The sequence below is a fragment of the Lissotriton helveticus genome, chromosome 8 (genome assembly GCF_964261635.1).
Source record: "Lissotriton helveticus chromosome 8, aLisHel1.1, whole genome shotgun sequence".
Taxonomy (NCBI): Eukaryota; Metazoa; Chordata; class Amphibia; order Caudata; family Salamandridae; genus Lissotriton; species Lissotriton helveticus.
The window spans coordinates 1,702,854,646-1,702,878,521 of record NC_136069.1 but is presented as its reverse complement, the minus strand read 5'-3'; the positions used below and the strand labels follow the sequence as shown (position 1 = coordinate 1,702,878,521).

At 42.6% G+C, this 23,876-nt stretch overlaps 1 protein-coding gene across 1 annotated transcript; it reads left to right on the top strand.

Annotated features, from left to right (window-relative positions):
• Positions 1-468: 468 nt before the first annotated feature.
• On the top strand, positions 469-23,641 carry LOC144773640 (pepsin A-like). The gene is made up of 9 exons (XM_078658788.1): positions 469-620; positions 6,805-6,961; positions 8,019-8,136; positions 12,947-13,065; positions 13,173-13,369; positions 14,725-14,841; positions 17,028-17,172; positions 18,465-18,563; positions 23,432-23,641. Exons 1-9 carry the CDS (start codon positions 568-570, stop codon positions 23,558-23,560), a joined length of 1,134 nt encoding a protein of 377 aa, XP_078514914.1. The 5' UTR covers positions 469-567; the 3' UTR covers positions 23,561-23,641.
• The last annotated feature ends 235 nt before the right edge of the window (positions 23,642-23,876 follow it).

The window sequence follows — 23,876 nt, the reverse complement described above, 5'->3', positions numbered from 1 at the left end:
ACAACAGAACTGATATGTTTACTTGGACCATCTAAACCCACCACACCAGATCTTCTGAGCAGACATTTTCCAACCTTGACTTAAGAATGATATTTGTGAGAAGGTATTGAATACATCAACCTGAGCACAGCTCCTCTGGTCTCCCAGTTTGTTTCTAACTAAAGGAGAGAGATTGGAAAACCCAGTGTTTGTGTGAGTCTTTGCACAGGGTGACTCTCTGTGTGCGTCTTTGTAACAGCACACAATGTATTTCCATTCGCAAACCAAAATATGTCTCACTATCATTCTTTAGATATGTAAATAAATGCAGAGAAAGATAAAAGTGGCCATAATTGGAAACATATATTGTTTAATATGTATATCTTATCTTTGGCTCCAACCTCAAATAACCTACACAATTATGTGCTGTGGAAAGTGCTGCGATTAGGAGATAGCTCACACGAACACCTCGAAGGTTGTCTGAGGGGCACTCTGTGCAGTATATAAGTGGCCCTCTGGACATGATCCTTCAGAGCAAGAGTCCACAGTCTTAGATTATTCCTGCTACTTTGGACCGAAGCAAGAACCATGAGGTGGCTGCTGCTCCTGGGTCTGGTGGTGCTCTCTGAGTGCCTGGTCAAGTAAGTCTAGATTAAAACCCTTCCAGTATCTGCTCTAATGAGACTGATGCATCAAGGGATGCAGACCCCGACTGCACTCTATGGGGCATATTTACAATAAGTGGTGCTTCCCTGCATATCAGCAGGGATGCGCCACTTATTGTGCGCCATGCCTATGCCAACATGGTTGCGCTGCATTTACAATGCGGCGCACCATGGCGCAAAAACGGCACAGATGCGTCACGCATCTGTGCCGTAAAAGTGTCGCATTGCTGGAGTTGCGTCGCAAGCACGACGCAGCTCCAGCAATGCTCGGGGGCCCTATTATTCCAATGCTGCATCAATCCTTACGCCTGCTTCAACCGGAACGCCCCCCCCCCCCTGTGCAGGAACGCCTCCTTCTGGTGCGGAGCTTTACAACGTGACGCATCTCCCAGATGCGTCACGTTGTAAATACCCCGCACCTTGGAGTATCTTTTGCGCCGCTGCTGCGACACAAAAGTGACGCAACAGCGGTGCAACAGCGGTGCAAAAGCGGCGCAAGGGGCTTGTAAATATGCCCCTGTGAGTCTAGTGCATCAAGAGGTGCAGCCACTGACTGCACTTTATGAGACCGGTTTATGAAGAGGTGAAGACCCTCACTGCACTTTATGAGACTGGAGCTTCAAAAGGTGCAGACCCTGGCTGCCCTTTACAAGACTGGTGCATCAAGAGGTGCAGTCTCTTGTTGCACTTTATGAGACTGGTGCATCAAGAGGTGCAGTCCCTTGTTGCACTTTATGAGGCAGGTGCATCAAGAGGTGCAGTCTCTTGTTGCACTTTATGAGACTGGTGCATCAAGAGGTGCAGTCTCTTGTTGCACTTTATGAGGCAGGTGCATCAAGAGGTGCAGTCTCTTGTTGCACTTTATGAGGCAGGTGCATCAAGAGGTGCAGTCCCTTGTTGCACTTTATGAGGCAGGTGCATCAAAAGGTGCAGTCTCTTGTTGCACTTTATGAGACTGGTGCATCAAGAGGTGCAGTCCCTTGTTGCACTTTATGAGGCAGGTGCATCAAGAGGTGCAGTCTCTTGTTGCACTTTATGAGACTGGTGCATCAAGAGGTGCAGTCTCTTGTTGCACTTTATGAGACTGGTGCATCAAGAGGTGCGGACCCCGGCTGCAGCTTGTGAGACTGATGCATCAAGAGATGCAGACCCTGAATGCACTTTAGGAAACTGGTGCATCAAGAGGTACAGACCCTGGCTGCACTTTATGAGACTGGGCATCAAGAAGTATTGACCCTGGGTGCATTTTTAACAAGACTGGTGCATCAAGAGATGCAGACCCTGACTGCAGTTTATGAGACTGGCTCATCAAGAGGTGCATTCCTCAGATGCACTTTATGAGACTGGTGCATCAAGAGGTGCAGCCCCCGGATGCACTTTATGAGACTGGTGCATCATGGGGTGCAGACCCTTGTTGCACTTTATGAGACTGTTGCATCAAGAGGTGTAGACACAAGCTGCACTTTATGAGACTGGTGTGTAAAGAGGTGCAGACCCCGGATACACTTTGAGACTGGTAAATCAAGAGGGTCAGACCCTGGCTGCACTTTATGAGACTGGTGCATCAAGCGGTGCAGCCCCTAGCTGCACTTTATGAAACTGGTGCATGAAGAGGTGCAGCCCCTAGCATAAAACTAGTGCATCAAGAGGTGCAGTCCCTGGCTGTATATGCTTTGCTTCCCCTACACCCACCAGTACGACCCTAAGTCACATCACAGACCAAACATTTTGGCCCCTGGGAAAATGTTTTGGGGGACACCTATGGCTTAGATGGTCTCAGTAAACATATAAAAGTCCTGCTATAATGTGCGGACACAGCTCCATTAACTGTATGGACGCCCTGTTAAGAAGTGACAATAATGCAAACAGCCCTGCCAGGATGTGAGCGGCCACCATAGGAGATGCCGATGGGTCTGTCCGCCATGTTGGATGATCTACATTACAACATCCTGTTCAGGTGCCTATCAATAGCCCCTGCAGCTCCCGCAGGGCAGCGGGCACTGAGCTCCAGGGGCCCCCTCCCACACTGTGCAAGGCGACGGCTGATCGCTCCTGAATGGGTCCAGAGCGTGGGGTGCCCCTCTATGTACTCTGCAGGGGGGAGGTTTTTGGTGCACACCCCTGTCTACAAATCGCAGTAGAAAGGGCTTCGCGAGAAAAACCATGGGTGGGAGCATGGGAGCAAACTCTGTACCATACATGGAAAGCCTCCTTTAAGCAAAGTAATACCACGTGCAAAGTTCTATTGTGTATACTTTTAGGCATTTTTCTGGCAAGTAAAGGCCATATAGACACTTTGTGATGGTTTGTGTTACTTGGGGTGACTTTGCACTGGTGTTGATTACTATGGACCTATAGCTTTAGGTTACCATAAATCAGAGCCAGTTGTACCCTTTCCTGGTTCCAAAAGGAACCATATTTTCCTTTGATTTATATAAAAATCTAAAAAAGTTTTCTATACCAGTTCTAAGTGCACTTGATGACTAGAAAGGAGCAATGCTGTATACGTTTCTTGTTTATAATGTAATATTGCTTGCCAAGACCAGACTTATTGGCTTTATTAATGCTTGTATTTCCTTCACAATAGTGACGCTAGTCAGTCAGGTTTAAAAAGAATGTATTTTGTCCTTTCTTTTATTTTGGGGTGCATTTTACAGAGGAGTGCACTGTTGAAAGTGGGACATCCCAAGGGGTGCTCACATGCCTTAACTGTGCTCACCGGGGCACCGGGCTCTGCTTGTGTTCTCCCGAAGTCTGGGGCTGGACAGGCTGTGTGAGGTTTAAAAGGGCCAACCAGGGGTCTCAGCTATGACCCCTAAATGATGTCCATGACTGAACAGTAATCGATATAGTGATAGCCAAACTCTCTGTACATGTTCCCAGTCATTCTGAGATACAGCATCTTTTAATCTTACTCACATTCAGCTGATTCTAATATTTTTTTTAACAAATTAGTCATTGCATTTTGGTGTGTTTATTGTTGCCAGACAGATTCTGCTTTTTTGTTTCATGTGCAGAAGCATGCAGTCTCTTTCATATGAAAGAGTGTATCACCAAGGACTTAAGGCGTCTGTGGGAGGGGGGTGCATGTCCATGAATGAAATACCCTCTCTCGTATGTTAAGAGGATACTGCGGTCGCCTCAGAGCGCCATGACCCTCCAATGGAACCCGGCCTCACGCCTTGATCCTCTTATGGACAGGGAACTCCTTTGTGGCTTGCAACGTCTTAGAAATGTATGTCGGGGACACCCCACCGCCATTATTATAACTATAATTATTATCATCATCAGTATTATTAATATTAAGATCTGAATAATTATCATCAGCAGTATTATTATTATTATTAGTATTATTATTATTATTATTATTATTATTACTATTGTTATTATTATTATTATTATTACTAGTATTATTATTATTATTATTATTATTATTATTATTACTATTATTATTATTATTATTATTATTATTATTATTATTATTATCAGTAATATTAATAATATTGGAATTATTACAGTCATCAGTATTATTATTTATTGTATCATTATCAACAGTCTTAGTGTTAGTATTACTATGATCAATATAATACTATTAATAATAATATTAATAATAATTATTATTATTGGTATTATTGTTGCTGTCATTATTATTATTACTAATTGTACGTAATTATCATTTTTACTACTATTAGTAGTAGTAGTATTATTATTATCATAATTATTATTATCATCAAATCTTTATTTAAGTAAAGAGTACCATAAAAGACACAGATTCAGAGGATGAATTAGTATATGTTAATATGCATCAAAAGATGCTGTTCAATAATAAAAGTTGTACAATTTTAAAAGGTGACATTAAATGTAAAAACTTGCAAGGATAAAAATAGAGATGAAATTAAACTACGGGAGGCATATAGATCTCATTATCCTCATAGGTACGAACCGTCCCGATGCTATAATATAGGCAAACTTGCAGATACATTTCCTACATGAGCCAAGTTCTGGTGGAGATTTTTTAAGTGCTCTATGTTACATTAGTTGTTATAATAAGACAGCATTTCCAACATGGATTCATGGCAATGATGGATATATCAAGGAGATGGATCAGTCATTTGTCTATACAATAAAACATTACAAATATTGTAAAAAAAATGTAAAAAAAAAAACTTAAAAGAATGCTAAACAATATTGCTTGCTCTTCCAGATTTACTGTCAAATATGGCACTTTAATATAGCCTTATAGCCCGCCGTAGTGCTCTATACTGGCTATTAAAGGCCCACTGAATCGTTAAAGGCCCGAGCCGAACACAAGGGACTTTAACGAGACAGCGGGACTTTAATTGCCGGTATAGCCCTACTACGAAGGGCTATAAGGCTATTAGAACATTCTGACACTAGAGGGCAGAATGTTCTAACAAATTAAACAAAGGGTTCCCAAAGCTCGAGGGGATATAAATCCCCTCGAGCTTCGAGAAGCCTTTGCAGAACATTGGAATGTTGCTCTGCAGGCCTTTACCGGCCCGTAGAAGCAGGGAGCACTCCATTGTCTGCAATGGAGCTCCCAACATTCCAATGTTCTAATAAGGATTTAAACACAAATGCTGATCATAGGGTTAGGCCGGGATGGATTCAACGTCCTTCGTCTGATTGCCCATGCAATTCCCAGGTATTGTGCAATAGCACACTTAAATAGAGATATTGCATCAGATTTTAGTATACGCAAAGCCACTCTGCGCTCTCGAGTGCCCAGTTCTCTACAAACAGGAAGGAAATATCTATTCCTGGGTTTAGTGTATGCTTTGCATGCAAAAAGGGAGTGAGCAATAGATTCTTGTGGAGAGGGACAGCAGGGACAACCCTTTGGTAATGCTTTGTTAGACAGCCATGAATTTGTAAATGAATTAATAGGCAGGCTGCCAAATCTGTACTGAATGTATCATTTTCTATTGGCCGGCACTTTAATAATATCGAGGTAACTTTCAAGGGTGCAGTTGCACTTAATATAGTTAAATTCCTCGGTCAGTCTTCCTCGATTGCCGGCTAAAACGGAGAAGTGTTCAACCCCTTCCCAATAGAGGATTTTAATCTGACTTTTAGTGAGGGGTGGTGGAGAACCGATATCATGTCCCACTAGACCTATGTGTGACAGGAGGCTTTTGACGTGCTTTGTCCAACCAATTTTATGCATGGAATCCAGGGCACAAATCTCTTGGAAAGCGGCAGCGTACACAGATAATTCCGGGGTGGATACCAGACGATACCAGAACAATAGGGGGCGGAGCTTCACTAGGTCACATCTAGTAACAATGGGAGAGTGGGAGTACTCTGTGGGACAGAAACCAAATTTTTAAGGAACCTATTCTCCAGGGATACCATATTGTTGGCTTTTACCATCCCCCAAAGCTCAGCACCATAAAGGGCACTGCTCACGGCCTTACAACTATACAATTTTAATGCCGGAGCAACCGGCTTAGTGTGGGAGAGGCGGTGTTCTTTACGCAGGACCCCGGTTACCTGGGAACATTTGTGGTTCCAGGCCATATACTCAGAAAGTTTTACTCCCAGGTAGTCGAAGGAGCTGGCTCTCTCCAGTGGGACGTCATTTAGAAACAGATCACCCTTAAAAGATTTATGAGGATTTAGGAGCATGAGCTTGTTTTTTGCTGTATTAATTTCAAGCCCCTCCCATCACGGAAGAGCTTGAAATGGTCTAATAGGTTCTGCAAGTCCTTTGGGGTCTTTGAGACGAGAGGCGTGTTGTCTGCGAATACGAGGGTAGGTATTCTTTTTGCTCTGCTAGTGTCGGGGCATCCGCAGGGGTGGCAGATAAGGCCTTTTCTATATTATTATTATTATCATTACTATTATCATCATCATTATCAACATCATTATTACTATTATTATCATTGGGGTGTACATTGTTGTATTAACATTATTATCATAAATATTATTATTATTATTATTATTATTGCCATAGACTGCTAACTCGAACACTACCTTCTAGATGGTGTGATCTGCGTGAACAATACTAGCAGGAAGGGACTGGATGCAAATGATCTGCTTAGAAAGTTTTCATTTAGAACAATAATGACCATTGCTTGCAATACAAGAGAATGAGTTGCTCTATGCATCACGCTTCCACTCGTCCCCTCCTCTCTAGGGTACCTCTGTGGAAAGGGAAGACCCTCAGGGATCGCCTGAGAGAGCAGGGCCGGCTCAAGGACTTTCTGAAGACGCACAAGCTGAACCTGGCCAGCAAGTATGTGCCAATCTTTGCCGCTGAAGTCGCCACAGAACCAATGACGAACTACATGGACGTAAGTGTCTATAGTCGTACAGGCGGACCACACTCATAGCAGAGAGATTCTGTTGTTGCTGGCCTGTAGGTAACTCAGACATTTATTAAAGCCAGTGGCATGTGAACTTTAGCCTCTCTCATGGAAACTCAGGGTCTCAGTTAGAGTTTGGTGGTAGAGCAACATCATTCAATTTCTAAAATATGTGCTGATCCAGAGGAGAATTCAGTGGTTATATTGTCTTCGCCATCTTACTGCATGGTAAATAAATAGCACCAGTTATCTCTCTTTTATGATTTGCTTATATCCACAAAATGATATATTCTGAAACTACTCTAAATTCTGTTTTCCGTTTTCGACCAACTATTGAATCAATTGCCCATGTAGCTTTTAGAACATTTAAAATGAAGGGCGTGCATTCAAAGGCTATTCTGGGAGCCGGCAATGATTTTCCATGTTGAAACTGACATCGTTTGACACTCATGGTTTTTTCTGTTGGTCCCCATTTTGTGCTGAAGGTTCCTGCATATTGAGGATCTCCCTATACCACATAGTCACTTCTAGATCTCAGACCCATCAGTAACCTTCTGTCGATAAACATTGGCAGGCTCTGAGTTCTGGTTATGTTCCCTCTCTGAGCCCCAAAATCTACAAAACCCGCCCCATCTAATTAGTTGCCATCACCTCGTTCACAAAGCACAGCCTATACCTCAAAGGAGATCCTGCCTCCTCTATGCTTGCTGTGGCTTCATCACTGCACCGTGAACCATCCTGGGCTCTAATGACGCTGTGTGTAGACCTCTCACGGCTTTGGTGCTATCCTTATCCCTCTTGCTTCCCCACCACAGAACTCAATTTACACTTACAATTCCTGCATTCCTATTATGCAGCAGCTGGTGCTTTGTATGCAGACATTCAATGCAGGTAATATCAGGAATAGATATTAACTAAAATATTGCAGATTTCATTATTTGTAATTGAAATTTTGACCTATAGACATATCACAAGATTACACAGAATAGTTTAAATTAACATCCTAGGAAACTGGGTTTCAAAAGTGTTTTTTGTTTTCTGGCAGACAACCTATTACGGAACTATCTCCATTGGGACACCACCTCAGAGCTTCAACGTGATCTTTGACAGTGGTTCATCCAATCTCTGGGTCCCGTCTACGTCTTGCACCAGCTCCGCCTGCTGTAAGTATCTGTGAATCGATGAGATGTATGGAGAAACCTGAATAAATACCCAGGACATACAGATCATGCAAAGATCTCTAACACTCTTTTTTTAGCTCTTCGCCATTGTTGACATTTTCATGTTCTCCATTAGTATTTGTATAACCCTCAGAATATACATCATCATTATGCAGGTGTTTACCTCTGGATTCAATGGATTCTTAAATGGGTTAAAATGTTGTATCCTAATTGAGTCCAATCTGATCCTTCTGTTTCAAAAAAATCGGATCTAATCCAAGCATTCTTATCCAATTCAGTCCAATCTTATCCAATCCAATCCAAACTGAACCAAACCAATCTGATCCTATCCAATCCAACCTGACCCAACCTGATCTGAACCAATCCAATCCACTACAATTCAATCCAATCCGATCCCCACTAACGCAGTCCGATCCAATCCAGTTCAAGCCAGTCCAAATCAGATCAATTCAATCCAATCCAATCCACTCCAATTCAATCCAATCCGATCCCCTCTAGTACAGTCTGATCCAATCCAGTTCAAAGCAGTCCAAATCAGATCAATTCAATCCAATCCACTCCAATTCAATCCAATCCGATCCCCTCTAGTGCAGTCCAATCCAATCCAGTTCAAACCAGTCCAAATCAGATCAATTCAATCCAATCCACTCCAATTCAATCCAATCCGATCCCCACTAACGCCGTCCAATCCAATCCAGTTCAAACCAGTCCAAATCAGATCAATTCAATCCAATCCAATCCACTCCAATTCAATCCAATCCGATCCCCTCTAGTGCAGTCCGATCCACTCCAATCTATTCCAATTGCTCACATGCTGGTCCATTCTGAGCATACACAATCCATTCCAGGGTTATCCACTCCGTTCTAATACAGTTCAGTTCAAAAAAACCCGATGCATTCTACCCCCAGATAACCAATCTGCCATCGTATTTAGATCTGCCTTCTCAGTCGAGTTTTCAATCTGCCCTTCCACTGTGTCCACCTATAGACAGTCTTGACCGTGCCATTGAATATAGTTATCGGTTTACGTTCTTCCACACATGGAGCATTATTTACATGCCCTTAATGCCACCAGGGTGTCACTTTTTATGATGCTCCTGTGGCCTAGCAGCATTCCCCACGTTTACAAGGTTGTGCTAAGCCACGTAACAAGGCTTAACACCAGCTTGTGAAAATGACCCTTTCCGCCGCAGTCCTCTGCAGCAAAGGCGCGTGCACTGGGTTTTGCAGTGGGCATTCCACCGCAACACCCATTGCTTTTTGATGCTGCCCCAGATTTACAATGCCAAGGCAGCGCCACAAACTAACACCGGGGAATACCTGGTCTTAGAATGGTGATACGTGGAGAAATTATTAATTTCTTCTCATTTTTTGCTCTTTCTTTGTGTGTTGCATGCTGCATAGAAAGAGCAAATCGAAATTACTGCTTGTTTATGTGCAGGAAGGTGTCCCTCCCTGCACACTAACAATCGCCTCTGCAGCACAGGTCCCCTTGCAGCATGGCGGCAGGATGCCTGCGCAGGCGCTGGGCAGCTTTTTAAGCAACACAGGGGTGCATCGCATTCTTGTGAATACAGCGCATCCCTGTGTTATAAAAATGTCAGGGCGCTGCATTGCCAAATTTGGTGTAAGACAGCACCTCCACAATTATTTGTAAACTCGTCCCATAATCTCATCACCAAAAGCCCAAGAATAAGGGTGCCTGAGTAAAGCTTTGCCCTCATTCAAGCACAGTATTGCCCCACACAGCACCACCGACAGCTACTATCACATAAAGCATTTGTTCAAGGGAAATCTTGCTGAAAATGATCTCCATGACCGGTCATGTCAGAGAGGCAGCTTGTTCACTAAATATTTACTGTTCATAGCATCTTCTTTGTTTTTCTTCGGACAAAGAAAAATGTAGAGACAATTTATAATTTCTGCATCCAGCAACAATCTTGTTATGATTCATGACATGTCAATCACCCGTAAGTATTGCAGAATTTGCAAAGTGTCGATTTTCTACACTTTTCCTCATTGTGAAAATTCACTACTGACTGCATAAGAAAACACAATATTTGACAGTAGTAAATGTATCGAGGTGCCAAAGTGAAACTCGGTTGTAAATATAATCGGGCAAAAATCAGATGAAAGGCCCACAACACCTACATGAGAAACTAAAATAAAATCTACTCTCCTAAGGTCAGTTTTCTATTGCCAGAATGGGAAGTGAATCATGCACAGCTTGTAACAAAAGAACTACGGGGCATATTAGCAAGGGCAATTATCGCCGCTTTAGCGGGACTTTTTCCTGCTAAAGCAGCGATATTTTTATCGCCCTATCAGCAAGCTACCGACAGCTTTTAGGCAAGAGCGACTGGTTTGTGGCCCGCTTTGCAAGTCAGCGATATTTATCGCTCATGACATGCAAAGTGAGCGTACCCAAACTGTTAGCGACTGAAAGCACTCGCTAACACAGCTATCGCCCATTAGCAACGCAGGCTTAGCGATAAAAAAAGTCGCGCTAAGCGCGAATATCGCTAGAATCTAACGCCTGCTAATAGGATGACTTACCTATGCATTCAATGGGGGGGTGGATTGTCATGTTAAGTCCCCATTGGCGGTAATGGGAGAATATCACTGGATTTCCAGCAATATTCTCGCATTTCGCCGCTATCGCTGGATATTTTAGCACAATGGAGAAAAAGGTTGCTAATAGCATGTTTTCTCCGCTAAAATATCCAGCGATAGGCAGCGATAAAAAAAAACACGCAATGCACGTTTTGCGATAAATATCGCAATTCCTTTGCTAATATGCCCCTACCACCTTTGAGAGGCTTAGTAGCAAAGTATGTAGATTAACAGCTTGATATGAACAACTTGATTTCATAACAGTCACAGCAATTGCAAATTGTTTCAGATGTTGTGGGGTCTAATGGATTTCTGCCTCCTCTACTTCTTCATCCTGACAATGTATGTTTGAGATTGGGATATTATTACATTGTTGTTAAATCATGAATTATAATAACTTTTCGGGACCTCTGTATATATTACAAACCTCTCATCCTGCAGTTTCTTAGTGGGTTGTGAAATACAACTCTGTCAGGGGAGCAAGGACGTATGTGTTCTTTGTGTATTGTCTTTGTAAGATGTTATTTTCATTAGAAACATGTAATAGTGCTGTTTTTTAGTTTTTTAAATGCTATGTATATTTTTTTTAATTGTTAGAAGAATGTTTTGAAGTTTCTAGGTTAAAGCTTGACCCGAGTAAAATTTGAATTATGTACACCATATTTGCAAAATTCGCCAATTTCAATTAACGCAAATTTTACAGAATTCTTGAAATATAACACTACACAATTTTGCATAATTTGTAATTAGGGAAGACACTTGGAAAAAACATTGTCTCAATGAGTGTATTTTTGTTTAAATGTATGCCATTTTCACAAAAGTTTGCTACAAATATTGCAAGACTCGTGCTTTAAGAGAATCGAAAGTGAACAGTCTTTGGCTATCTGTCTGAGCACTATTTGTTGTGGTTGGCCTTTCTGTAAAGAATTTTGCCAGTGTTAAAAATTGTGAAGACTCAGTTTTAAGCTTCTGCCTTTCATCCCTCCTCTCCAATACTTTGCCTTTCTCTTAGATGTGCCTCCTTGGTCCATCCTGGTGCTGGTCCACCATAATCAAGCCAGATGTGTTGTGCAGAGAAGTTGGCCACCTCTAGTCAGCATCCCTCTGTGGCTTGCAGTGTGTTTCCTTTCTAGCTTTCTACTTCTTTATGGGTATTCCTGGCACCAACCCTACAGCCACTCACATATACATCTAATAGACATGTGTATTCTGTGGTATTTATAGACAATTACTAATAGTGTCCATTACCCTAGACAATGTCTTCTGATTATGGCCAAATCAAACCATAAATATCTGAATATTAAGCAAATATGCTATCAAAATGACATCAGTTTAAGCCCACCCATTTAAGGAATGTTTTGATTGTAGGAGAAATAAAGACCCCTTCAGAATTATATAGGAAAGTCAGCCAAAGGTCTCCTTGAAAAGCCTCAACTGAGCACCAAGCTGAAAGCCTGTTCCACATTGTACGTACTATGGTGTAAGTTGTTACTATAAACTGAGAAATTCCAAAATACAGAGGGGCATATTATCAAGGGGGTTTATCTCCGCTTTTTTGGCTTTAAAAGCCAAGAAAGCGGAGATAAAATTATCTCCCTATTACCTAGCTGTCGCTAACACCAGTTAGCGACAGCTAGTAGGAGATAGCGATCATCTTGGGCCCGCTTTGCATGTCAGTGAAATTTATCACTAATGACATGCAAAGTGGGCGTGCCAAGATGTTAGCGACTGGAAACAGTCGCTAACATCGCTATCTCCTATTACCAACTTTTGGAGATATTCGCGTTAAGCGCGAATATCTCCAAAAGCTAGCACCTGCCCCTGAGCAGTTCTTAGCCATGTTATCCAATGGTAGGTGGATAACATGGCTAAGAGCATTCGCTCGGTAATGCATGAATATCGCTGACTTTTCAGCGATATTCATGCATTTCGGCCGATTTTTATCGCTTAGGAGATAAACCTTGATAATAGCAAGGTTCCTAAGCGATAAAAATCGCCGCAGCTCGGCGATAAAAATATTGCCGCTAAACCAACATAGCGATAATTATCGCTAGTTGTTGGTAATATGCCCCAGAATCTCTTGACAGTACATGGCACCGAGCTTGCACTAAAACAGCAAGGAAGCCAGAAAGCCCTGCCCTTACAGAGGATTTATGGTAATTATATTTTATTTCCACAGCCAATCACAACGAGTTTAACCCTTCCAGTTCCTCCACTTTCCAGTCTACCAGCACCAGCCTGTCCATCGGATATGGCACCGGAAGCATGACGGGAGTCCTTGGATACGACACTGTCCAGGTAGGATAATCTGAGGTCCCACGCGTCCTTTCTGGTGCCCACTTCTGATGCCACACACATATATCATTGATTAGCGGTGCTGAATGCTGACCTCTGTGTACCCCTAGGTTGGAGGTCTCACGGTCACTAACCAGGTCTTTGGTTTGGCCTACACTGAAGCCGACTTCTTCTCCTCAATGCCGTTCGATGGGATCCTGGGAGTGGCCTACCCAAGCATTGCATCTGATTCCGCCACCCCCGTCTTTGACAACATGTGGAGCCAGGGTCTGCTGGCACAGGACCTCTTTTCCGTCTACCTTAGCGCGTAAGTCACAGATCATGTCGCCTGATCAGGGGAGTAAATCAGATGAATTACCTATAAACTAGTCATAATTAAAACAGAGAGAAATACTTAACTGTTGATGAGCTAGATGTACCAATATTTAATTTTTTATTAAAAACAATCACAAATTGTGCACCAAACTTTAGTAAATGAACTCAGATTTTTTAAAACACCTATATTCTAATAGATTTTGCAAAATAACACTTCAGAGTAGGTCGCAAATCTATCTGTTTCAATATATTCATGAGGTAGGTCACAAATTGCAAATCAGTTTGATTGGATGGATACATTACTTGGATGGTGGCCTGCTGGGGTCATCAAACCACCATATCTGTGATCACATTTAAAGTACTTTTTTTAATGCGGCTCGTTTTCATTAAAGATTGATAGGGCCCGATTCACAGAACTAACTTAAGACAAAATCCTAAACTTACTACCATTTTGGTATTCACAGAAGGCAATTACTCATTTCGGTATTCATAGAAGTTAGGAGTCCTAACTTTAGGACTCCTAAATGCCTTCTGTGAGAATCCTAACTTTAAGACTTTCGGTATTCACACAAGGCATTTAGGAGTCCTAAAGTTAGGAGTCCTAACTTTACTACTCCTAAACTGAGAAAAATCCTAACTTTAAGACTTTCGGTATTCACAGAAGGCATTTAGGAGTCATAACTTTACTACTCCTAAACTGAGAAAAATCCTAACTTTAAGACTTTTGGTATTCACAGAAGGCATTTAGGAGTCCTAAAGTTAGAACTCCTAACTTCTGTGAATACCGAAATGAGTACGTTCCTTTATGTGAATATCAAAATAGTAGTAAGTTTAGGATTTGTCTTAAGTTAGTTCTGTGAGTCGGGCCCATGGTCTTTATTTAAGAAAAAAGTAATTTTTTGAAAAGTTTATTTATGAGATGGCAGTAGTCGTCTGGGCTACTGGCCAGTCATGAACAAACTTTTTTTTGTCATTCACAAAAGGGAAGGGATCTGCCCTTCCTCTGTGCAAATGGGCTACCAGCTCCTTCGAGAGTTGATAGCCTAGCAATTGTTTGTGAGTGAAATCGCAGTCACAAACTATTGTTACATAGCACTGCGGATCTAAATTTAGAAGGGATGCCCTAAACATGCCCCTTTCAAATTGCAATTTGTAGTGCTATTCCAAACCGATTTAGCGATTCAGTAACCAATTACCAAATCACAAAGGTGTTTTGTACATTTGTTCAAACGTAGCCCTGTATATTTTAAGAAGGTTCCATGGTTGAGCCGCCGTCCTACAGCAGCCATTTTCAACAGCGCACTCAGTAGCCAATGGCTGAGATCCCTTTTGTTTTCGTCTCCACAGGAACGGAGCCAGCGGGAGTGTGGTGATTTTTGGCGGATATGAGACTCAGTACTACTCTGGAGCCATGAACTGGATCCCGCTCTCTTCTCAAGGATACTGGCAGATCACCGTGGACAGGTAAAGGTTACTGTGCACCTGTCACTCACAGAGAGATGTGTCAGAGCAGCAGAGATGTGAGCTTAGAAATGAAAGACAAGGTGAAATTATCAATGCTCAGATTGCAATATTCCTAGTGATGCACTGATGTGTGATGCCAAACTCTGATGTGTGAATCTACCTTCTGATGTGTGAATCTACCCTCTGATGTGTGAATCCACCACCCTCTGATGTGTGAATCCACCACCCTCTGATGTGTGATGCCACCCCCCAGCCTCTGATGTGTGATTCAACCTCTGATGTGTGTTTCCAGCCTCTGATGTGTGATATTCCATTCATTGATGTGTGATTCCACCCTCTGAAGAGTGACCCAATGATGGGATATTTTAAATTAGAAAACTGTCTGCAGGGTAGGTTCCAGTGGATATTTGATTCAGCATTTGTTTTCTGTTCTTTTACCTATTAAGTTATTCAAACATTACAAACAATCTTTTGAGGTCAATTCACTGTCTCAGAAAGTAACATACATCAAACATCCGTTACCCGGGGTCATTACATGACACTCACCTTTCCTGACCCGTCAGCTCTGTTACAAGATGCTTTTAAAACACAATGAGGCATTGTAAACCCCCCCTTCCACAGCTTAAGCAGGGCTGGTTTTGGCATGTATACATATTTATAATCCTGTTCTGTCTGCAGCTCTGCAGACAAAGGCTCCTAAAAAAAATTAATAGAGGACAAAGCAAGCCTAGTCAACCGTGCCCATGGCTGGATGGTCATTCAAAGCTACACAAGCAGCCTCTGCCAAAGCTATCTAGGGGTCGGGTTCACTAGGCCCATAAAGGAGAAGTTCTTACGCTTACAGCTGGGCCTACTTCCATCACAAAAACACCTCCGCCCATGGCTTGCTTCAATGGGAAAAACATTCAATTAGCAAGCCATGTCGTAAAATTTTTGGAGAAAGCAGAAAAGAAACAAGAAAGCCAGATGGCAGACACCGGCTGAAGTTAACCCAAGAAGCAAACTAAAGGGGCACCGAACAGCGATCCAAGCTGCACATTACAATGCGGTCTAAAACCTAGGGGCAAGACCTTCTACACAGCCACCGCAGGCAATACAAGGGACTTACGCTACCGTAAGGGTTACTCAGTGTGAAAGTAGCATCAAATTTTGCAGTAACTACTATCTACCGCAGGAAATTATTGCCACCATATATTTTTAAAAACCCAAATGCAAGACTTTCAATATAGCCTTTTCAAGCAATACAAGGGACTTATACGATTTTAATCCATACTCAGTGTAAAAGTTGCATACATTTCTGTTGCAATAACTATTCACAAAATGAAGCTATTGTCATTTTATATCTTTTATAATAATTATATTTAATTAATGTATTAATATTTGCAATGGTTTTAATTAACTGAGCAATAAAGATTACTTACTTCCTAAAAAAAGAGAGTAAGAGAAAACCATGACAGAGGTCACAGGTGTGAAGGGACCAATAGTAAAGGCAGTCCAGTTGGAGAAATGATGAGAAAAAGAGAGTGAGAGATAGAAGGAGGGCTGGAAGGGAGCTTGAAAGTAAGGATGTAAAAAGAAAATATAGAAACTTAGGCTAGCAGAGGTCTGAGGCTACCACTGGAGGCTGAACGAGAGAGGTAGACACCAGTGGATGCAAAGTTTAAAAGCTATCGCTGGAGACCGAAGAGGAGAAGGGGGTCATGGTGGTTTCAGAGGCCTGAGGCTATCAATGGAGACTGAAGAGATGGGGAAGACCTCGGTGAATGCAGACCCCTGAGGCTGCCTCGTCAGACTTGTAAGAAGTGTAATACTTGAGCGGGTTTAGATATCTGAGGCTACTACTGTAGCTTCAATGACATGAGGCTACCATGGCAGACTGAGCAGCATAAGGACTTCAGCAAGGAACACATTTTTCAAGATACAAACTTTGGTTCTTCCAGCTGTCAACATCTAGACTCTGGTAAAGGTTCTACAAAATGTATTAGACAAAGGCTGTGACATCCTATTCTCATGATTGACCAAGGACCTATTCCTTTCGTGGAAACTCCTTCCAATAACATCAAAAATCACATATATAACTCACATGATCATACGCGGATATTAATAGTGTACCCTCCACATTTAAATTTGTGTTATTACCCGATATGATGTATATGGGCTAATATTTGCTATTTTGTCTCTTTCAGCGTCACCATCAATGGAAATGTTATTGCCTGCAGTGGAGGCTGCCAAGCCATCGTCGACACAGGCACGTCTTTGATTGCCGGATCATCGACTGGTGTTGCCAACATCCAGAGTGCTATTGGAGCTTACCAGGATTCTAATGGAGAGGTAAGTGTTATTACAAGGTTATTATATGACTCAACATCCACTGATTCCAATAGCAACTTGTTGTTGTGCGGCTGTTGATAACCTACCTATGAGTTGCCCAAGAAGATGGGGCTCCCATGGGGGACTAGTTTGTTTGTCTGTCAGCCCTTATCACAGGACTCTCCGTCTATACCTCTAATTATACTGTGATGTCTTGTCTTCAACGTGTAATGTCTCAACAGTTTTTGGTGGATTGATTGACCGCTTGTCAAGGTTTTTAAAGGTGCTCCAGAATTCTTGAATTCCAAGCACTCTTCTTTCCCTGGATGCCTTACTTCGACATATGGGATTTCAACCAAGAGATCCCTGTGAGTGGAATGGTCCAGTGATTTACCACCAACCTTCACAAGTGTGTGTAGATGAGAGATATTTTGTTTCTGTGGGATGTATGCCCAATGTTTTCTGGTTCCAGGATGGTATGGTCACTAGTGGTGTGTGGTGTTGATCTTGTTGCATGAATATTTTTCGTGGGTTCTGATATTGTGTGGCATTCAACAGTCTAAAAGAGTTTCAGCATTAAAAACTCACAAAATGTTCTTTAGAAAGAGGTGATAGATCGTCACGGCTAGGGCGGAGTACATTTGTTCATTTGCTTTTACAACTTGGTAAGCGGAAGCAGATTGTGGCACAAATCTGCAAAATTATGCTAATTTGCTTCCACCTAACATGGATGCAAAACAAGGGGGAGAGCAAGTGAATGGACAACACAGCCCATTAAATAAAAACTTCACGGTTTGTGGACATTTTAGGTTCTTTGCTCTGCACCTGTTAGTATTGTGGTTCTCATTAGTCCAACTTCTGCTGATGTAGGAGAACCACAAACTGCACAGATCCAAAGAGCTGCCTCACATCCATCCACCTGTGCTCTGGATTACCTGCAAATAGTGTTTCTCTGCAGAAGCAAATTTTAAACACACTCTGATTACAGTTATTCCACATTTTTTATTGTCCACCTCTCCTCATACCCAGCTCCTGCTGTGACACTCGGAATACTTCTACAGTAATTTGAATTTAACAATGCCAAGTCTACCTTTAAATGTATGAAGTGATGAACACCCACCTGCTCAATAGGAGGGAGCACTGACTCTCCTGATGGAGACACCTATTCTCACCTATACTTACATTCTCTTTGATTTGTTCGATGCTGTTTCTAGTACAACAGTCCTATTCTTCACCTGGTTCGACTGGGGATTGTCCTACGCTTTCCACCTCATGATCCTAACACTTTCTTTATCATTTCTTTTGTTTCTTAGTATGTGGTGAACTGTAACTCCATCAGCTCCCTGCCTGATATCGTCTTCAATATCAACGGGGTTGGTTACCCAGTGCCAGCCAGCGCCTACATCAACCAGGTAAGAGATGTATCTAGCCGTGGCAGCTTGCTATCCTCAAACGTGAGTGACTGTCACCTTGTTAGTCCTCGGAAATGAGTGACTGCCACTTTGTTAGTCCTGAAACAAGGGCGACTGTCACCTTGCTGTTCCTCAAGCGATTGTGTCTGTCACCTAGCACCATGGTGCAAGGCTGCCTGGGTTGCATGCAGGATTGTTTATGCTCATGAAGGGGCACCTTCCTGCAGAAAAACAATCCTGAAAGTCTTTTTCCTCTTTCCCCGTGTGCTGCAGAATGTGCAGCACACGTGGAAAGAGCAAAAGTATGGAGAAATAAAGACATTTCTCCGTGTTATATAAGACTTACTTAAATTAGCCTACATATCTAAGTGACCCATGAAAAGAATAAAACAATCTAACAATTTCTGTAGGCCATTAGCCATTCTGGCCATTAGCACTGCATCGTCTGTATAACGTAGGACAGGAATGAGGCGTGCAGCTATCCTTAATGGTTCAAAGCAAGCACCCACTGAGAATGTTTCAAGTCCATTGATATATATACCATGAATAAACAAACATTTGCAATGCAATCGGTCGCCTTTGGGACCTAATTTGTATTTAGCTATTCAGCACATTAGCCTGGGTGTTGAAACATCTACTGTTCTTTAACATGGAGGGAAAGTAAGCACCAAACTGCGTGACATGCCAGGTATGGGAACACATGGAGAGAAATATTGCCTTTCAGTGGGAATTGGTTTAGTGTAAAGCTCTGTTTGTAATAAAAAAATCAGGGCCTTCGGTGGTCATATCACTGAAAATACAAGATTTGAAAAAAAAATTGTCCACGGGTGCTAAGACAATTTCTATGGACTGGAATCTAGAGAAAGCTGAAGTGATTCTGGTATTTTACTGGCCTCTGCTGGTCGTTTTCTATCAAAAAAGTTAAATAGAGGCAGTTGCCAGAAAAAGGAAAAAAAGAAAGTCTCTCAGCAGAAAGCAAATCTGGTATTTTACTGACCTCTGCTGGTCGTTTTCTATCAAGACAGCTAAATAGAGGCAGCTGAACAGAAAAAAAAGTCCTTCAGTGGAAGCAGACAAGTCCTAGGACTGATCTCCAGAGCCCACAAAGTACATACACATATAAATATATAATAAGCATATACTAAAGTGTATACAAGAGGTCTCGAATGCTCGATCTTAAAAGGAGCAAAGACGCACCCTTGTCTAACACCTCTCCTGATCCTGAAAAGAGCAGTACTCTCCATCAGACCCGCAGCGCACCCCAGCACTTGACTCGTGATACATTTGACTTAGGAGAATTGCAGTTGATTCTGAGGCTCATAGTGATGTCATCATTTGCCACAATTTTGTGCGATTTACACAGTCAAATGCACTGCTCGGGTCCATTCAACCTTTCATAGCCCTAGTATATTTGGCAATCCGTAAATTTAGGTTGCGGCACTGCTCCACCGTGCCCAGCCATTTTCTAAACCTAAATTGTGTATGACAGAGGATCAGATTTTATCCTGCCCACAACTCTATTTTTTCATTTAATATCCTCCCCAATATTTACACAGAGGAATCCAACAGGGACATTGGTTTGTAGCATCTTGGGTCTGCTCTGCTACCTTTTTTAAAAACCATCTCATTACTTATTGCGACCATTGGTTAAAACTGGCACTAAATGTCGTTTTTTACATATCCATTGGTGCATCATCTGGGCCCGGCACCTCCCCCAAATAGCGCCTATTTAGGGTAAAAACAATGTGTGCAAATACAAGAGGATCTGGGTCAGTGCACATGATTTATGTCTCACTATACTCTCAGTTCTATCCTTGAGTGGGCACAACATGGAGCTATAAGGTTTCACCCACTCATATGTTGAAACTGGACAGTCAATATAAGGGGCTGTAGTTTTCCCCAAAGAATGGAGAATTTATGATTTTTCAAAACAATAATGTCATCTTAGTCCTCACTAGCACTCACTAAATTTTCTCAAGTGTTGTTCTTAATTTCAACTTTTCTTGCTTTTAGGGTCTGTTTATATCTCAATCTACAATATTGTACTGATTCTCTCTCACACATCTAAATAAAGGGCTTCTTTTAACTCATTATGTGCCTGCTTAGATGATCGGTGGCACCACCACAATCCTATATTTTTACTGCTCCTCTTTGTTATGGTCAAAAAATGTATCGTTGCGACACCAATCGTATCAAAAGACAATCAGATCTCTGGGGTACTTGATACATCATCTAAGCATATCAGAAAGTCAGTTAAATTATGTCTGACTAGTGTAGTAAAAAACTCAGTGGGATCTACTCCTGACCATTTAATTCTATCCTGCATATCTCTCACGGCTGCCACATTCCTAACTAGGGTTGCCTCATCGGCTAAGTTAGCACCAATCTTTAATTCAACTGCTAAACGTTGTGGTCACATACGCGATTCTAATTACAGCATGATGATGCCCCCTATATATAGACAATCATGCTAGCATCTCCCCAGCCGGAGATTGATTGGTCATTTACATACACCCGGGGTACAAATTCCAAAGGCGGTGCATCTAAGTGGTAACATGAATGTCAGTGGGGAGTTGAGAGAGGGTCAAGGTAGACCAGGAGAGGACATCAAACCTGTCTGTTCCAGCAGGACCCATAGAGTATAGGTAGGCCATTGGGATGTTGCAAGTGGTGTAAGGCGAGACACCGTGCACTGCACTGCTGCTGCAGGAGTAGGATACACCTGAGGCCAAGCAGAAAGAGCTAGGCAGCCTTTGCAGCGCTCTTCCACCAAAACCGGGCACAACTTAAAATGGGATTTATGAAGCTACGCAAGGCCACCGTGCAGGACCCCGAGTGGCTTCATAAATCTAGAGTAATGCAACTCGCAAATCGCTGCGTTGCCTTACTCTGCTCCAGGGAGGAGTTTCCGAGGTGACTCAATAAATCTCGAGCAATGCAACTCGCAAACCACTGCTTTGCCTTACTCTGCGCCAGGGAGGAGTTTCCATGGGTGTTGCACGGGTGCTTTGATGCATTCCCATATTTAACAGAAGTGGTTGATCTGGAAATGCACCAAAAACCTACCTCCTCTTTATGCCTCACCTCCCCAGGTGAGGCATAAAGAGGAGATATATCTTTATTTCTCCTCGTTTCTTCCTCTTTCTGTGCATGCTGTATTTTGCATAACGAAGGAAAGGCCTTTTGTGCAGGAGGATGCCATTTGCTGCACAAAAACAGTCCTTCTTACAATGCATGTATCCGTGCACCATGGTGCAAGAGTGCCTGCATTGCCCGAGGCAGCCAAAAGGGTGTCTGCTCAGGGGAAAAGGCAGAAATGTGCCATATTGAATGTGCATTCCTGCCCCTTCCTTGCCACACAGTGCAGCACAGGAAGGTCACTTGCTGCACAGTACTACATACCTTGGCCATAGATATGGCCCCAGGGAGCCCAGGAACACATTCAGAAAGCTCACCCAAAGTTTATCATCAGAGATGGAGCTGGGACCCACATTCCCTCGGCATTAACCCCTTCGCTGCGGGGGTTATTTTCCCGCGATATTGGGGGGGAGGGGAGCTCAGCTCGTCATGAGCATGGAAGAGGTTAAATGTGTACAAATGTGTCACTACGTCAACAGGGGGAACGGAGGGGCAACGCCTGATTGATAGTTTGTTGTTGCCTTACACCTCTCTGTTACCACGTGTACAGAATGATGATTCAGACTATGTATGCCTGCGTCCCACACAGAGTCTGAACTGCATGCTAAGTATAAAGCCAGGGGTGTAGCTATCATTGGTGCAGCAGGTGCAATGGCACCAGGGCAAATAGACCGAGAGGCCCATTTAACCCAGATAATTGCTGTGTTATACTCCCTCCACCGCAGTCAACGAGACCATTTTCCTTGCTCGCACGAAGCCTAGGGCATCCTAGCTATGCAGTTTAAATATTGCATGAATTGTAAAGCCAGCAGACACTGTAGCTATCTAAGTGTGAAGCTGCTGAGAGAATGCTGAGCATGAGGTCCTCTGTAGAAGCAAAAGGGCTTATCATAAACAACCGGCGATAATTATCGCTAAGTGCACGTAGCATGAGAATAATTATTGCTGGCTAACGCATGTTTCTATCGCGGAGATAGCATGATATCAGCAACGCTTATCTCCAAAGCGATAGAAATCCAAGCGTTAGCTACAAAACTGTGCGATTATTGCTTGAAATCCACGAAAATCATACTGTTACAGGCGATACCTTGCTGATAGGACAGGGTGGACTTAGCCATGTAATCCACCTCACATTGGAGTACATGGCTAAGTCAGATTGAAAGCAGGAATACAAGAACCTGTGTTAAGCGTGGTTAGAGCTTCTTTTTTAATTGCTAAGCAGGTTAGCAGTTTTCTTGTTAATTGGAGAAATGTCGTTTAGCCACATTCTCCATGTAAGTTTGGCAAGGTACGCCCATTTTGCATCTCATTTGAGATGCAAAGCTGGGCGTTGTGGAAAAGGGCGATAAGGCAAGGATTCACGCGATAGCGTGACCTTGCTGATAATGCAATATAATTATTGCCGCTTTTCTCCCAAAAACGGACGCTACAGCAGCGATAATTATATAGCAGCCCCTTGATGATATGCCCCAAAGTGAGCAGAACCAAGGGCAGCACACTCTGGTCACAATGCCAGGGAGGGGAGAAACTCACAATATTCTACAGAAATAGCATAGCTGTGATTTGAAACTAGGAATGACTTTGATGAGGTTAGTCACCCAGACAGAGAGACAGGAAGAAGCTGCCTAAGTGAACTTTCAGTGCACTGCAGAACATCATCAAATAGACTCAGTGTGTCCAAGGTTAATCCACAAGAATTGACCTAATGTTCTCTTCCTGTCTTCTGTTAGAACTACTGTAACGTCAACATCCAGCAAACCCCTGTCGACCTCTGGATCCTGGGAGACGTCTTCATCAGGGAGTACTATGTCGTCTTCGACAGATCCGGAAACCAGGTTGGCCTTGCCAGCGTCGCCTGAAGAAGGAGCATTTGATGCCTTCAGAAAAAGATCGACACATGTCGATAATGATTCTTGTGACTGTTACAGTTCTATTAGTATGTACATACATGAACCAATACCATTAAAACTGCACATTGAAGCACACAAACACGTTTCTTCTGTTGTTAAACATCACAAAGTGGATCCCATTTTTTATAGCTGGTAACAAAAGCAAGCATTCATATCAGTGAATGGAATTCATTTTCAGTGAGGGGAACAGTAATTATTACATTCCATGTAATTATGTGAAAGCAAGGCCAGCACCACAAACGGTTCTCGGATTGCACACCCTAAA